Genomic DNA, 17,258 nt, shown 5'->3' on the forward strand with positions numbered 1-17,258 from the left:
AAATCGCCATATCTCTTTAACAAAGCAAAGTTAGGACATGAGGCTTGTGCCAATATATCTTCAGACACTGCTGACACTCACAGTGGAAGCAGTTTTTACAATTATCTTACCGTTGAGCAATGAATTACGTTTGTTTGAGGGGTGGAAATCTGTCCTCCTCTCAGTTTTCAAACTCCGAAAATGAAGCCGTTTCTTCTCTCGTCATATGTCCGCGACGGAGGTACAAAGAGCAGTGAAAATCGCAGTCAAAGTACACCAAAGTCCGCTGATTCACCCAGTACAAGAATTATGCTGCTAGCCCTCCTAGTTTTTGAGTTACACGACGTTTTGTAACTCCAAAAAAACAGCGTTTTTTGCCTCTCACCACGATCTAATTGTGACTGGTCATCAATCTGTTTTTCAGGCACCCGCCCCCTGTCCAGGTGGCGCAATCGGTAATGACACGGCTCTGCAGCTCAAAGGTCGTGGGTTCAATCCCACCTTGGTCCACATGTTTTTTTTTTTCACTACAAATTTATACCCTATCACAGACCTGTAATTTATATTGCTAATTTTTTTCACTACAAATGAGTAGTGCAAAAACATACTATGTCTGCAACATCACAGTATATCTGTTATGTTATAGTATTACTACTAAATCACAGTATTTCTGCCAATTCAAGGAGGCTGACTGTTACTAAGTGCATCAGTGTACATAGGTCATCTCTTGTGTTGGAGTGCCCTCTTGTGGCACCTTTTGGGTAGTGCCTTAGTAAACGTGAACACTGCAAAGAAGTGGTATCAGACTGGTTTGTAGTGGAGGAATTTGTTGCCAGTTTCTTTCATCTTTAATCCGTATTCATGTTGTAATGTAGTAGTACCACAATATGGCAGAAACACTATGTTTTGGCACAAATACTTTGATTTGGTATACTTTAGCTTTTTCACCCCTTTTCAGGAAAATTTTCATTTTTTTCACCCCTTTTCAGCACAAATTCCATTTTTTGGGGCTGTTTTCAGAAAAAAAAAACTCTTTTCAGCAGAAACTCTGCTGATTCATCTCTTTTCAGCGCAAGTTTTATGATTTTAGCAGCTTTTCTAATATGGACCTCAGATTCTTGTTAACGCTCCATGGCAGAAATACATACAAGTACCAACCTGATGAAGCAGACAGAGGCAGTACCTCTGATTGGTGAATTTGAGCAGAAACAGGTTGTTTTGCCTCTTTTCAGCAGAAATTCTGCTGATTCACCTCTATTCAGCGCAACGTTCTGCTTCTTTGCCTCTTTTCTGCAGAAATTCTGCTGATTCACCTCTTTTCTGCAAAATTTTCAACCAGTTCACCTCTTATCAGCGCAATTCTCAGCAGTTTCTGCTCATTTCACCCTAATTGTCAGTCTCTCCATCTCTTACCTTGTGAGAGTGAATTTGGCTCAGTGAGATGAGTAGCCGCCTTGCGCCCAGGAGGTCCAGGTTCAAATCCTGCTCAGGGTGACATTTTTTTTTCACCACCATACAACTTTTTGCAACTTTTCATCTTTTTCAGCTTTTCAGCAGACAGCTTCAGCGTTAAGGCATCCACACAGCATTTTCGCAGGAAATGCAAATTTTTCTAGTTCTTTATACTTTATTCTAGTTGCTTTCGTACGTTTTTTGGCACTTAACTAGTCCCACAATTTTCAGCCGATTTTCACCGTTCAAATTTTAAACTATTCTGCTATTTCTGCTAATGTGCACTATGACTTTTGGTATTTTTTGCTATTAAACTTTTTAAAATATTAAGCTTTTTTCCTTTAATTTGTCCCATTGAAATGAATGGGAAATTTACAAAATTCTACTAAAACTTGCTTGTTTTTGAAACTTAACTACTTCCTCAAACTTTCGCCTAGAACAACCATTCAAATTGTAAAATGTTCACAAATTATTGGGCTATTCATGTCTGATTCAGCTTTTTCATATCTGTTACCGTTTTCATCTTATCCCTCTTTAAGTTTTGAGTTTCATCTTTGTGATTTTTCACAAATTACATGCGTTGTTATGGTTGCTATGCACTTGGCTTTCAGTGTGCCACTGTAGGTTTTGCAGTCTTCTCTTCATGTCCGAACAACTTCTTGCTACTTGCTCAATTTTCACTCAACTTCCACAAATTATACATCAAAACGTAGGTATTTTTGCTGGCTTTCAGAAAATGTCACCATCATTGTTGTGGGATTTATAGAATTTTGGCAAATCTCCTCAGACCAACACAAAGTCGGAAAACTCTCCATAGAAAGTCAATGGAAAATTTGTTCAAAATCACCGCTTGATTTCTGTAATGAGAGGCATATTCGAATCGTCATATCTCCCTAACAAAGCGACGTTAAGACATGAGGCTTGTGCCAATATATCTTCAGACACTCCTGACGCTCACAGTGTACAATTTTTTTTCTCACCTATTACCATTTGGCCATGAATTACGTTTGTTTGAGGGTAGGAAATTTGTCCCTCGCTCAGATTTCTTCAGCTTTCAAACTCTGGAAATGAACCACTTTTTTCTCTCGTCATATCTTTTTGATAGATTTCCACAAAGACCTGAAAATTTCCATGACTGTTCACCAAAGCCTGCTGTCTCTTACGGTGAAAGAATTATATCGATACTCCAAATAGATTTAGAGTTAGAAAGCGTTGTTTGAGGGCAGGTCAAGGCAGTTTTTGCTTCGCCTCTACTTAGTTATGGTGCATTACAAGTCAAATATCTTTAACAATTCATATTTTAATGATAAATTGTTAACACTTGAAGATTCCCCCATCTCTTCTGAACAAAACGGTGTAAGAATGACCGTTCTAGCCCCTACGGTTAGGAAATTATGGCCATTTGTTTGAGAGGAATCCTCACTATGAGAAATACACTGCAGAAATCCTGTCTCTCTCTGTGCCGAGTGTGTAAAAACGGCTGCACCTGTTTTGGCGGGAAAAAGTACACAGCCTCTCTGATTGGTGGATTCAAATTTAGCAGCTCCCAGGCTGCTTGACTGACCTAGAAACTTGCTTGTCTCTCCCTGTGTGTGTGTGTGTGTGTGTGTGTGTGTGTGTGTGTGTGTGTGTGTGTGTGTAACAGAGAGAGAGAGAAAGGGAGGGCGAGAGAGAGTTTTTATGGGAGCATCTTATTGTATGATTTCAATTCAATATATTTAGACTGGTTGACTGAATTTGATCCTGTGTGTCTCTCTGTGCTTGTGTGTTTCCATATGTGTCCATATTTGTGATTGTGTGACTGTTATACTTTTTTTTGCTGATTTTTTTTTTCATTTAACAATTACATTTGAGGGACCCTTAGAATGTTCAGCATTTTTTCAGCTGTTCATTTTGCTTTTCCAATTTTTCTGTTTAAGTTATTACTATTGTGCTGAATCATACTATTTCTGCTATTTTATAAGATTTGTGCTAAATATAGTATTTCTGCCAAATATAGTATTTCTGATTAATTATAGTTTTTCTACCAAATCATAGTACAGTATTTTTGCTTTTTATAGGATTTTTATAGGATATTTATATTGCTTAATATAGTATTTCTGCTTTTTATAGGATTTGTGCTTAATACAGTATTTCTGTTAAATGTAGTATTTATGCTTAATCATACTATTACTATATATTTCTGCCAGGTCCCCAGGCAGCCAATCCTCTGAGGACTGAGACATTCAAATTTACATATCAGGGCCTGCACGGCTTCCCAGCCAGCCAATCATATCTGAGGTCTGCCCTTTCTTCTCTCGTCATATCTCAGCGACGGATGTAGAAAGAGCAATGAAAATCACAGTCAAAGTACACCAAAGTCCGCTGATTCACCCAGTACAAGAATTATGCTTCTAGTCCACCTAGTTTTTGAGTTACACGACATTTTGTAACTCCAAAAAACGGCGCTCTTTGCCTCTCACCGCGATCTAATTCTGACTGCTCATCACCCTGTTTTCCAGGCGCTCGTTCTCTTTCCCAGTGGCACAGTTTGCAATGACACAGGTCTGCAACCCAAAGGTCGTGGGTTCAATTCCACCTTGGTCAACATGTTTTTTTCCCTACAAATTAATACACTGTCACAGACCACTAATTCATATTGATCATTTATTACAATTCTGCAAACTTTTATGATTTTAGCAGCTTTTCTAATATGGACCTCAGATTCTTGTTAACACTCCATGGCACAAATACTGTTCCCTTTAGGCTCTGTGTATGTGTGTGTGTATCAATATTTCTCCCATTTTAAAGTATTACTCCCCTATAATTGTATTTCTGTTAAATCAAAGTACTTTTACTACATCTTAGTACTTCTGCTCAATCATAGTATTTTGCCAAATCATGGTTTTTGTGCCAAATCACAACATTTGTGTTATGTTATAGTATTACTACTAAGTGGAGGAATTTCTGTCATGTTACAGTATATGTGCTGATTACAGTATTTCTGTATAATAGAATTTTGGCAAATCTCCTCAGACCAACACAAAGTCTGGAAACTCTGCATAGAAAGTCAATGGAGAGCTTGTTCAAAATCACCGCTGGATTTCTCTAATAAGAGGCATTTTCAAATCGTCATATCTCCTTAACGCAGCGAAGTTAAGACATGAGGCTTGTGCCAATATATCTTTAGACACTCCTGACGCTCACAATTCAAGAATTTCTTTCTCATCTATTACCATTTGGCCATGAATTGGGTTTGTTTGAGGGTAGGAAATTCGTCCCTCGCTCAGATTTCTTCAGATTTCAAACTCTGGAAATGAGGCAATTTTTTCTCTCGTCATATCTTTTTGATGGATTTCCATACAGACCTGAAAATTTCCATGACTGTTCACCAAATCCTGCTGTCTCTTACGGTGAAAGAATGATATCGATACTCCAAATAGATTTAGAGTTAGAAAGCATTATTTGAGGGCAAGTCAAGACAGTTTTCGCTTTGCCTCTACTCAGTTATGGTGTGTTAGAAGTCAAATATCTTCAATAATTCATATTTTTAAGATAAATTGTTAACACTTTAAGATTCCCCCATCTCTTCTGAACAAAACGGTGTAAGAATGACTGTTCTAGCCCCTACGGTTAGGAAATTATAGCCATTTGTTTGAGGGGAATCCTCACTATGAAAAATAGACTGCAAAAATCCTGCCTCTGTGCTGCATGTGTGTAAAAACAGGTGCACCTGTTTTGGCGGGAAAAAGCACACAGCCTCTCTGATTGGTGGATTCAAATTGAGAAGCTCACAGCTGTTTGACTGACCTAGAAACATGCTGTTAACAGCCCCTATTCACTTTCTGCTGCTGCTGCTGCTGCTGCTGGTGGTGTGTGTGTGCGTGTGTGTGTGCGTGTGTGCGTGTGTGAGTGTGAGAGAGAGAGACACACACACACACACACACACACACACACAAAGACCCTTTTTAGGGCAGCATCTCATTGTTGGATAAAAATATAATATATTCAGACTGGTTGACTGGCATAGACCCATTCTGTGTGTCTCTCTGTACATTTTTGTATCCATATTTGATTTTGTGTGTATCTGTTGGCTGTTCTTATTTGTATTTTTCCTAAATGTATTTTTATTTTATTTTTTCAGAGGTAAACAAAAATGAGTTTTGAGCAAACTTAACCATGTTCCTTTTTATTCAGCTTGTCATTTTACCTTTCCAATATTTTCACTTAAGTTATTACTATTCTGCTCAATCATAGTATCTGTTCTAAATCATTGTTATTAAGCTATATTGTAGGATTTCTGCTAAATCATAGTATTTCTACTATATTATATTTTTCTTTCTAAATATAGCATTTCTGCTATAGAATAGTATTTCTGCTATGTTATAATATTTGTGCTAAACTGGAGTATTTTTGCTAAAACATAGTATTTATATAAAATTACAATATTCATAGTATATTACAGTGTCTCTGGTAAATCACAGCATTTCTTCTATGTTGTACTGTTTTTCTAAATCATAGTATTTCTGTAATGTTCAAGAATGTTTGGCTAAATATATTCTTTCTGTTATCTTATACTATTTCTCCTAAATTCTTGTATTTTTGAGAAGTTATCGTGTTTCTGCTAAGTTACAATATTTCTGCTAAGTTCTGCTATGCTATTGTATTTCTGCCAAGTATTATGTTTCCTCTAAGATATTACAGTTCTGCTAAGTTACTACATTTTAGCAAAGTTCCTTTGCTTCTGCAAAGTTTTTACAATTTCTGCAACTTTTCAGCTTTTTCAGCTAGTTTCAGCAGACAGCTTCAGCTTTAAAGCATCCACACTGCATTTTCGCAGGAAATGCAAATTTTTCTAGTTCTTCTTGAGTTCAGTGTGTGCCAAAGACATTATTTAGGTCCTGAGTCATTGTAGAAAGGGTAGTAAGACGGCAATAAGAAATAATTTAAAAAGAAATTCTCAGAATCAGTTTGTGTTTGGTGCCTTTTTGCACCAGACATATGAAATCCGTGTGAACATTTTGTGCGTTAAAAATATTTTTTGGACACTATGCCTAATGCAGCCGTTCACACCAATCGCGTATTTTTACTGGACGAATTTGCTGAATTAATTTTTTTCAAACCAAGCTCGATTTTTCAGATGTTTTGGATCCGAATAAACTGATCTGACCAATCAAATCACTGTATTTGGCAACAAGCGCGCTCATAGCTCCATATACAATGATACAGAAAGAGTAAAATGTAACCATTTTTACCACAGACACACAGATAAACACTGGTCTGGCTCACTGGGCTCTCTGAAATGATTTCTCCACCTCCTCAGATCTGTTTCCAACTCTGATAACAACAGTTCAAACTGGCCCACTGACATCGTTTGACATGTATTTAAGCCGTGACACAGCTTCAACTGCTGGATCAAACCAAGAAATTCTCCCTGCTGAGAAATGGATGCAACCTAGAATCTGGATTTCTTCCTTTTCTCATTTAAGAACATCACGACTTTATGTGGACTCCGTTTTAATCGTTTGCTCTTTTAACTGTTTGGAGGTTGTTGAAATAGTTTTATGAGCTTTAAGCGGAGATTTTTGCGTGTCTGGCAAAATATATTTATATGCAAAAATGGATACAGGATTTATTGAATCGGCATTGCATTATTTAAATTAAAAACGATTTTTTAAACCCACCGCATTCACTGTGAAAGGATCTAAAGTCACGTTTTTTTGGGCCAGGCCTTTTTTTTTGAGGTTGGACTTCAGGTAAATATTGACATGTTGTCTCATTCCTGTAGGTGAAACGTCACCAGCTACAGGTAGAGACATCCATCTGCTTGTATTCTTGTGATAGCCTTTCCCCCCCCACCATGTGAACATGTGTGCATGATCCTCCTCACAATCCCTCCTCCAGCAAAAATCGACCTTCAAAGATGGTAAAGTGCATCACAATGAAAACTAGAAGTTAACCAAGTCAAGCAAAGGCCAGAGAACAACAGGCAGTGTTGTTAGGCCACTCCCACTCCCATCAAGGCCACCTGAATCACCAGAGTACAACCAGAAATACACAGAATGGTGACTGGTGCCCCCGTGCACCCAGAAATAGCCTACAATATTAATAAAAAGTTAGTCATTCATAATTTCTGTACATTGCTGCATTCTGCATCGGTTGTTTCACCAGAAAGTGGAGTGCAGCCAAACTTGTTGTTGCTGAAAAACATCCCCACAGCATGATGCTGCCACCACCCTGCTTCACTGTAGGGACCGTTTTGGTCAGGTGATAAGCAGTACCTGGTTTCCTCCAGACATGACGCTTGCCGTTCAGGCAAAGGAGTTTAATGTTTGTTTCATCAGACTGGAGAATTTTATTTCCGTGATCTGAGAGTCCCCTCAGGTTCCTTTTGGCAAACTTCAGGCAGGCCACCATGTGCCTTGTACTAAGAAGTGACTTCTGTCTGGTCTCTCTGCTGTATAAATGATTGGTGCTGCAAAACTGCCATTCCTTCTGGACCGTTCTCTCTCCACAGAGCAATGCTCAACTTTTTTTGAGTGCAACCATCTGTTTACAATTACTAACTAAGGCCCTTCTACCTGATCCCTCAGATCATCCAGGCAGCTAGCTCCAAAAAGGGAGCTGGTGGTTCCAAGCTTCTTCCATTTACACATGGAGGCCACTGTGTTCATTGTGATCTTCAATGCTGTAGATATTCTCTACCCTTTCCCAGATAGGTGCCTTGATCTATGGAAGGACGAATCAAGGCCTTCTGTGTCTTGAGGTAGGTCAGTCGGTCTATTCCAGCCCAGCACTTGTTCTATTTAACTATACCACTGCACTCTCAATTTCCCCATGGGGATAAATAAATTATGTGAATTTTAAGGTGAAAATTTATTTCATCCATTTTGTGATAAGGCATGACAAAATACGGGACAAGTGACGTGGATAAATTTTCAGATATCCCTACATTAGTGAGTGTGGCTTAAAGAGTTTAAAACAACAGCAGTTTTAATTACTTTAGATCAGAACTGTGTGCAAGTGAAAGAAACAAAGAAAGGTAGTCACTAACTTCTTCAGAGCAGTTATGAGGTACATGGTCCGAGGCAAAAGCAAGTAGACCTGGTCTGTGAGCACAGCATGGATGATCTTCTTGGCCACATAATCTGGATTCAGGATTGGTAGCAGTCTTGGCCACCTGATGAACACAAAAGAGACAAAAAAGCACTGAACTTAGCATCTGTCAGGTTCTCCATTTGAAGTTCTCCTGCGACAATCTGGGTGGGTAATCAAACAGATATGGGGTTGAAGGTTCCTGAGGGTAGAATTTTAAATGATTTGGAAAATTATTACACTTTATACAATTCATCTAATTAATGTACTACATGTGTTATGTATCTGCTTACATGATGTGGAATTTATAACATTCATCACACCAAATATACAACATGTAATTCTAAATTTAAACACAGACTATTGTAATCTGCACAAACAGGCCCCCTAAAAGGATTTTACCATCAATAATGCTACAAATGGCAACTCTATTAATAGCTACACCTTACTAGCACCAGGCTTGCCCCTGTTTTGCCTTCAGTAATGCCTTAATGTTTATACATAGATTAAACAAGGTGCTGAAAACAATCCTCAGATTTTGGTGCACATTGACATCATGGCCTCAGCTGCTGCCTAACTGTCAGCTGCATGTGCATGTGAACTAGGGCTGGGCCATATCATACCATTCACGGTAATACCGGTGTAATTTTGGGCAACGATAGGAAAATGAAATATTGTGATAGAATATGGGTAAAACGCGCATGCGCAGTGCCTTTGTTTACATACGCACATGGCGGCGACGCAGAATGAGAAGAGCGAAAGTGGATCGTTGAATGAAACGGATGAACCAGAACTGGTTTGTAAAAATGCTGCAACTTCAGTGGTGTGGAACTGGTTTGGCTTTCGTCCCAGATACACAACAAAGCACTATTTTTGGTAGCGCATGCTAGCGGGCCGTCGTTATTACCGTGTTGTTTGGAAACTACAGCACACTTAAAATCAATCCTTTGATTTTTCTGAAAATCGACAGTGTCCCTTATAATCCCGTGTGCCTTATGTATGAATTCTGGTTGTGTTTACTGACCTCGAAACGATTTTATGTGGTACACGAAAATCTGTCAAACGTTTTAGTACGACTTTGCTAAGCTACGAAGCCGCACCGCTTGATGGATTGTCGGAGCATTATGGCTATCGTAGGCGGGCGCCTCGCGGAGTGATACGTACTGTGCTTCAACATAATATTACCGTATTGTGTGTGTATAAGCTCTTTTTAAGGTTTGTGGATATTATACATGGTTATGCTGAGGATATGTCGGCCAGTTTCCACTGGAAATGCCTTTTGGTTAAACTGTCAGTGAGTGAATTTGCACTGTTACATTTTTATATAACTTTAATGCACATAAAAAACAGCTGCTTGTTTAAGTGAAAATACATCGATGGTGTTTTTTTGCACTAATAAAGTTGTGGAGTTGTAAAGTATTTTGTCTAGTGTCAATTATATCGTCAGTTATATCGTTATCGCAAATTTTCAAATGTATATCGTGATAAATATTTTTGGTCATATCGCCCTGCTCTAATGTGAACCTACCACATCCCAAAGGTGCTTTATTGAATTGAGATGTGGCAGCTGAAGGCCACTACAGTGAACTCATTGCCATGTTGAAGAAATAATATTGAGCTGATTGAGCTTTGTGACATGATGCCTTATCTGGCTCAATGCACAGTGGTGATACAGGGATTGACACTGTGGCAACAATACTCAGTACCAACTGAACACTATTTAAACAGGACAGCCTACCTAAACACAAAAATTATCCCACATCTCCACAAGAATGAACTGACATTCTGACATTGCCATCCAAACATTACAGTAAGGAGGGAAATTTTACTGTAAGTTACAGTAACCTTGTTAATGTTGCCTATCAACTCGTCACCCAGACAACTGCCACTCATTGGTTATTCGTTTTTGGACCAGTCTCTGCCATCCTAGAGATGCCTGGGTGGGATAAACCCCAGCACATCAGCAGTTTCTGAAACATTCAGAAGCATGATCTGACACCATGCTACATGCTACATTCAAAGTCACTGAAGTCTCAGTTCGTTGCCATTCAGATGCTCAGTTTAAACTTCAGGCAGTCGTACTGACCAAGTCTACATGCCCAAATGCACTGTATGGTAGGCTGAGCACATGTTTGTGTTGAGAAGCAATTGAACAGTGTACCTAATAAAGTGGCTGTAAGTGTGTGTCCAAAAAAAACACTGACCCTCATCTTCAGTCGTGTCTGTTAAAATACATGTGGCTTAGCACTTTCAGTGGTACCAGTCCACTTCCATTACATGAGATGCGCACATAACCTGTGGTGTTCTGTTCCTTGTTAATAACCAATATGTTTGGTTAGCTGGTCAGCAGCTGCTGTTTTGGTGTGAAACTGGAAGTCTAACAGGACTTCTAGTCCTCATATGCGTCACTACCCCAGAAAGGTGGTTGGCTACTATGTGCTAGATGGTGTCTTGGGACGCCTTTGCAGAATCTGCAACTTAGGTCATGTCAGCTGGGATAGGTTCCTGTCTCTATGGACCTGGTGCTTTGGCCTGTTCTTAACGTAGAATAATCAGAGCCTGTCTACATTGGCCTTTTCTAGCCACTGGTAGCACTTCTTGATGTCAGCACTTCCTCCCTCGATGCTATATCTCATGCAAGGTCTTGGTAATCTGACATTTTTATGCATCTTCAGCTGCTTAAGGCATTCTTGAGCAGCTGGCTGAGGCCATCTACATCTGGTGAGGTGGTGGTGGTGGGTGGGCTGATGCATCTCTGATGATGGCTCTGACACTCACTAATCCTAATCCTCCCCCTCCTGTTGCTCATAGAGTCACAGCGTGCTGGATTTCAGGTGGAGACCTCCAGCTTTATGAGCAGTATGCACCTTGACAACAGTGGCATTTATCTCCTTTTGTGGCATGGAGGAGTATTGGTGTGACATTAAGAAAAAAATATTGTAATACTATTTCGAGAAAAAAAGTCAAAATATTATTAAGAAAAAAAAATCCCAAACGAAAAAAAAGTTGAAATATTCAGATTATGGTTATTTCGAGACAAACTACCACAGCTACAAAATGCCTTGTGTAGATGAGTTAGTGAAACTAATTGATCAGCATACTTGTGATGCAACTGTTGGTAGCCGTGAATCTGTCCATGAACAACCAGTTCATGTTGTATAAATCCATTCTTCCAAGTTTGTGTAGCCATACACAACTTTCTGCACCATCTTTTCAATGTCCTTATACTTGACCTAAAAGAGAAATAAGTTTGTTCCTTGTTACTAAATCCGATTCTGAACTATGACTTTATTAACTTACAGGGTACAGCAACTTTCTTAGTTTGTCTTGAAACAACTGTAATCTCCACATTTTGACTTTTCTCAAAATACATTTGACTTAAATCTCAAAATTTCGACTTTTATCTCTGCTTTTTTGTAGATGATGTGCTTCTGTTGGTATCAGGTGGTGAACTCCAGCTCGCATCGGAGTGGTTAGCAGCCAAGTATGAAGCGAAGGGAATGAGAATTAGCACCTCCAAGTCTGAGGCCATCGTCCTCAGCTACAGAAGGTTGCAGGGTCCACTCTGGGTCAGGGACCAGTTACTGAGGAGTTTAAGTATCTCAGGGTCTTGTTCATGAGTGAGGGGAGTGCGAGATCAACAGACGGATTTGTTCTGTGGCTGCAGTGATGCGGCGCTGGACCAGTCAGTCGTGGTAAAAAGCACCAAATGTAAAAGTGAAGCTCTCGATTTACCGGTCGATCTCTACCCTCACCTATAGAAAGAACCAGAGTGCAGATACAAGCAGCAGAAATAAGCTTGGTCTGAAGGCTCCTCTAGACTCCTTTTTACTAGTTCCCTGGTTCCAACTTTCTCCAATAGTAGCTCACAGCTCAGCTTTGGACTCTTGAAATTCCATCCCCTCAAGATAGTCTTCAGGTCTGTGGAAAACAAGAGCTGAGAAGTGTGCAGCATGGCCTACGGGTGAAGCTGAAGGTAAATCCAAAACTTACGGCTTGCTGAAAACAGCAAACAAACAGTTGTGTTGCCCTTTCCACCACACACTCTGGCTCCATGAATATACCTGTGACATTTGAAACCATAAAAAATGGAAACCATGTAGCATGACTTACTTAGTTTGACATCCATCGAACATCCCGGTGTTGATGAAGTACGGGCATACAATTGTAGTTTTGACACCATCTTTCCCAGTTGCTAGCAGCTCAAGACCCACAGACTCTGCAAACCCTACTGCAGCAAATTTACTGGCACAGTAGTCTGCAGAATGAAGGTATAAGACAAAGCATTACAAAGAGGTGTTCCTTAAATAAGGTTACGTCACCATTACTAAAAAATATATTTGTTTAGTTAAAATGATCATGCAGACATGGGAGTATGCACTTTTACACTGATGGTTTAATAAATAATTCAGTCCTTAATAAAAACAATAAATAGATTAAAGAATGACATGAAAACAATGTCACACTGACAGGTTTGGTTAAACCAGTGGTAGTGTGGTGGTAATGACTGCTGGTCATATGGGCAAAGGATTACATCATGTTCTCGAGCTGCAGGTGTCAAAGAGGGGATTCATCCAACACATTCAACTTTAGAATTACTGACATGCACCATATGTTTAGGGAAGAAAACACACACCTGCCAATCCATTGACTCCTATGAGTCCAGCAGAGCTGGCAATGCTGACAAGGTGCCCGTGATTGTTGGCAATCATAGCAGGAAGGAAGGCCTTGTAGGTCTGAGGGGAGAAAGAAAAGGGGGGGAAAGACCAATTCACCTGCTGTAACAGAAAAGTTTTTATTCTTACAGAAATTGATTCTGAAATTCTACTAAAGGCATTAAAGACTTTAATGCCAAATTAAATATCACATTGTCATGTAATCTGCTTGTAAAATCATGTGGAGAATTGTCCATGTCCTTTACTGACTGACCCAAAAGTGAGCCATGATGTTGACATCCATGGTCTTCTCAATCAGTGAATCAGGAGCATCCATGAACTTCTTTCCTGTCACAATGCCGGCGTTGTTCACTAGAATGCTGACATCACCCACCTCTCGCTTCACCTACATGAAGGAATGAAGAATAACCATCACGTATGAATAAATATCATTTTGTAAAAAAGATCCTCCAAAGTACAACGTACAACAGCCGTAGGATATGCATGAGGAAAAGACAGATTCTATGATTTCCCAAACGATCTGTGTTGTCTTGAAATTGATCTGTGATTTAGACGAAGAACTGTTGTTGTTCTTTCAGCTGCCTCAGTGATGCATACGAGTCTGAGAGCAACAAATATTTAACTCAAACATACAGTGGTGTGAAAGCCGGCCGACCAAAATTACCCTAAGAGCACAGCGAAGGCTCACTACAGTTTCATGTTTTTGCCATTTGTGGATAATGGCTCTCACTGTGTGAAATTGAACTCATCGTTCCAATGATGTGATACACCTCAATTAATTTGTTATAACGACGGGGGGGTGTATACCAGTATATCAGTTTAAATCAGATAAATCAGATCAGGGTATATCAGTTTTTCACAAGGGTCCATGTAGGTTTGGGTTTTCTTTGATGAGCTCAAACATGTTAGTGTGACAAACATACAAAAAAGGACGGAGCACACACTTTTTCACACCGCTGCAGGTTTAGTCTGCATCAAATTTTGATTCACTTTTCAATTACATTTTATTTATATAGCACCAATTCAGTTGGTGATCAAACACACACTACATTACAGTACACTGACTAGAAAACATTTCATTATGGTGCACAACATAAAAGCTTCCCAATAAATTGATAAAACAAACATCCTGTCAGGTTCCATCTTAGAGAAAACCTCTGAGAAACATACTGAATCAAGAGAGAGTATGCAAAGAGAGAAAGCATGTTTGGATGGTTACAGTAGTTACAGTTACACTTATGATGGCCCGTGGTGGCTCCTCAGCCGGAGCGGCCATGGCTAAGGTAAAGCGATCCTACGCCTGTGACGTGGACAACGACACCACGAGTAGTAATGCCGCTAAGAAACACTACTGAGGGAGTAGTGTGAATGTCCATTCATTTATAGCCTGCTACACTGTATATTCATACTGTTTACATTTTCTTAGTGTTTCTGTGAAACGCTGATCTAGACCCAAAAAAACAAGCAAGACAGAAAGCAGAAAGTGATGCTTGTACTCGATGGTTATTGCTGACTGATGTTTCTGAACATGAAAGGACAAATCAATTATTTAACCGTACTGCTAATTTTTACAGATGTGTACAAAAAGAGAAGTCTAAATATAAAACGTGAACTAATTAATTGCAGAGTCAGAGAAAGGCACATTTTAGATGCAATACAGGTAGGCAACTCAGACAGCACTCTGATTCTGCAACATAGATTATTATTATTGTTTTGGGTTTTTTTGCTCTAAAGAATTATACCCAAAATATGCAGAGCTTCATTCTAATGATGAGGAAAAAGCCTCTGTAGGAGAGCCACTGTGATTAACACTACTGCTGTCATTGCCACTTTGCACCAGCATTTCAAATAAATGAAAAGTCAACAATGCAAAGGACGGCATTACTCAAGCTGTCTGCAGCTAATTTTAATTTTAGTGTATCACTATGTGTGTGTGGCTGAGTGTGAGAGAGTGAGTTACTCATAAGTGCAAAAACTCAATGTGCTGTTAAGTAGGAGAGAATTAACACACCATTAGCATTTAACGTGATCTTAATGAGCAAACATTTAAGCAGCTCTGCTAGCTCCTGCAGAAATTATGAACAACTTGTATGTTATAAATTTTTCATATGGTTTCTTATGATTGTGCAACCAAAGCATCATCGTCACAGCCCTCAACCTGAATGCTGTTGGTGTAGAAGGCATCACATAGCTTATTGCTTCACTTCATGCTAATGTTACGAGTTGCTGATCTCAAAGTAAGTAAGTAGTATGTTGATCCAATGGTTAGCACTGTTGCTGCACAGCAAGCGAGTCCTACAGTTAAATGCACCACCTTCCTGAGACTTTTCAGTGTAGCAGTCCAGGTACTCCAGCTTCATCCATCACAAATATATGGTTAGATTAACTGCTGATTCTAAATTGTTACTATGACTCTTAATGGTCATTTATCTCTGTTAGCCCTGCAACAAAGTGGAAACCTGTCTAAGGTGCACACCATCTTTCACCCCCTGGAATAGGCTCCACCCCCCCGATGACCCTGAATTAGATAATGAGGGAAACCACAGATTTGTCCAGAACTGAAGACTTAAAATCATTTGAATACAAAAGTTAAAAGGTATAAAACTACTTAGACTAATATAATGTATTTTTACTTTCAAGCCACTGAAAGTTTGGAAGTTGTAATAAATTGAGGTGGTTAACCTGTTGCACGTACACATCGATGTTAATGTTAAGTGCCAGTTGCACTACAGGCACGCCAGTCTAATGTTAAACTTTACCTGGTCAGCCACTCTGTAAACTTCATTCTTGTCACTGCAGTCACAGATATAGTAGTGGACTCGACTGGCTCCATTACTTTTAGCCAGTCTGGCTGTTTCCTTCATCCCTTCCTGGTTGATATCCCACAACACCAGCACGGTGCTATGAGCTGCAAATTCCTGAGCCATGAGACGGCCGATTCCACTACCGGCTCCTGTAATGAGCACCACCTCACCAGCGATGTTCTTCTTTTTCATTGGCACAAAGAGGTAGATGAAAGACTCCACATTGTACCAGATGGACAAAAGGAGTACTTTGATGGTTTCCAAGAAGAAATTCATAATGGATCTGAAGAAAGAAGAGAGACATCAATTAAAAACAAAACAAATGTTTCCTAGTATTATGAATAAGATTGGAAATCTTGATGAAATGATTTTCCTCCGATTTTTACTACAAGTAGGTGCAGTCAGATTACAGAAACCTTTGTGTTATTCCTATGACTCTTTTTATTTTTGTCTTTAATGAATTTACAAGAATTGCAAAGCAAGTCGTTTTTGGACATTATAGAATTTTGAGGTGAAAAATAAACTTAGGAATAATCATTTTAATAATAATTTAGGAAAAAGGCTGTACCGTGACAAAACGTGGAACAAGGGATGTGATGTTAATGTTTTCTGAATGCACTGTATATCAGTATTGATACTAGCAACTTGCAGGCAGGACCATTTATAAGTGTAAATAAATAATGAGTACAATCAGCAAGCCCCTTTCATTTATGATACACTACTCCATTTGCAGTGCAAATCTGAAATGAAGTGCCAGGAGCTGCATTATAGTGTATATATAGTAAGACAAAAGTTTTTTTGCCTTAAATGGTGAAACAGGTTTATTTTACACACTATTCTACTTTGTTGAAGATTGAACAGCTCTCCCTCTCAGACATGCCTATGTGTCTGTGCTGGAAATGTGAACGCATAGAATTGCTATAACAATGACACTGTGATACGACACTTCAATCACATAAAAAGTAATACCATACCATATTATCAGCACAGCCATAAATAATGATGTAATAAGTAATGATACCTGTTTTTTTGTTGCTACCCGTCATCCAACTGGGCCTTACTCAGACTTTATCAGAATTCTTTCTTTTCAATCTGATTTAATGCTCAGTTATTGTGGGTGATTTTAACATCCATGTAGATGCTAACAATGACAGCCTCAACATGGCATTTAATCTGTTATTAGACTCAATTGGCTTCTCTCAAAATGTAAAAGAACCCACCCACCACTTTAATCACACTCTAGATCTTGTTTTAACATATGGCATAGAAACTG

The 17,258-nt window shown here is 39.1% G+C and overlaps 1 protein-coding gene across 3 annotated transcripts in view; it reads right to left on the reverse strand.

Moving 5' to 3' along the window:
• LOC100706426 (short chain dehydrogenase/reductase family 16C member 5) overlaps positions 1-17,258 on the reverse strand; it is a 45,064-nt gene that overhangs the window by 17,417 nt on the left and 10,389 nt on the right. For all 3 annotated transcript variants that reach the window (XM_005461521.4, XM_003456718.5, XM_005461522.4), the window contains exons 2-6: positions 15,941-16,268; positions 13,435-13,566; positions 13,142-13,241; positions 12,619-12,763; positions 8,465-8,590 (exon numbers count right to left, since the gene is read on the reverse strand). In XM_005461521.4, the coding sequence (XP_005461578.1) occupies positions 8,465-8,590; positions 12,619-12,763; positions 13,142-13,241; positions 13,435-13,566; positions 15,941-16,261 (824 nt within the window). In that variant the 5' untranslated portion in view covers positions 16,262-16,268. The remainder of the gene's footprint in view (positions 1-8,464; positions 8,591-12,618; positions 12,764-13,141; positions 13,242-13,434; positions 13,567-15,940; positions 16,269-17,258) is intronic.

Source organism: Oreochromis niloticus, linkage group LG18 (genome assembly GCF_001858045.2).
Source record: "Oreochromis niloticus isolate F11D_XX linkage group LG18, O_niloticus_UMD_NMBU, whole genome shotgun sequence".
NCBI lineage: Eukaryota > Metazoa > Chordata > Actinopteri > Cichliformes > Cichlidae > Oreochromis > Oreochromis niloticus.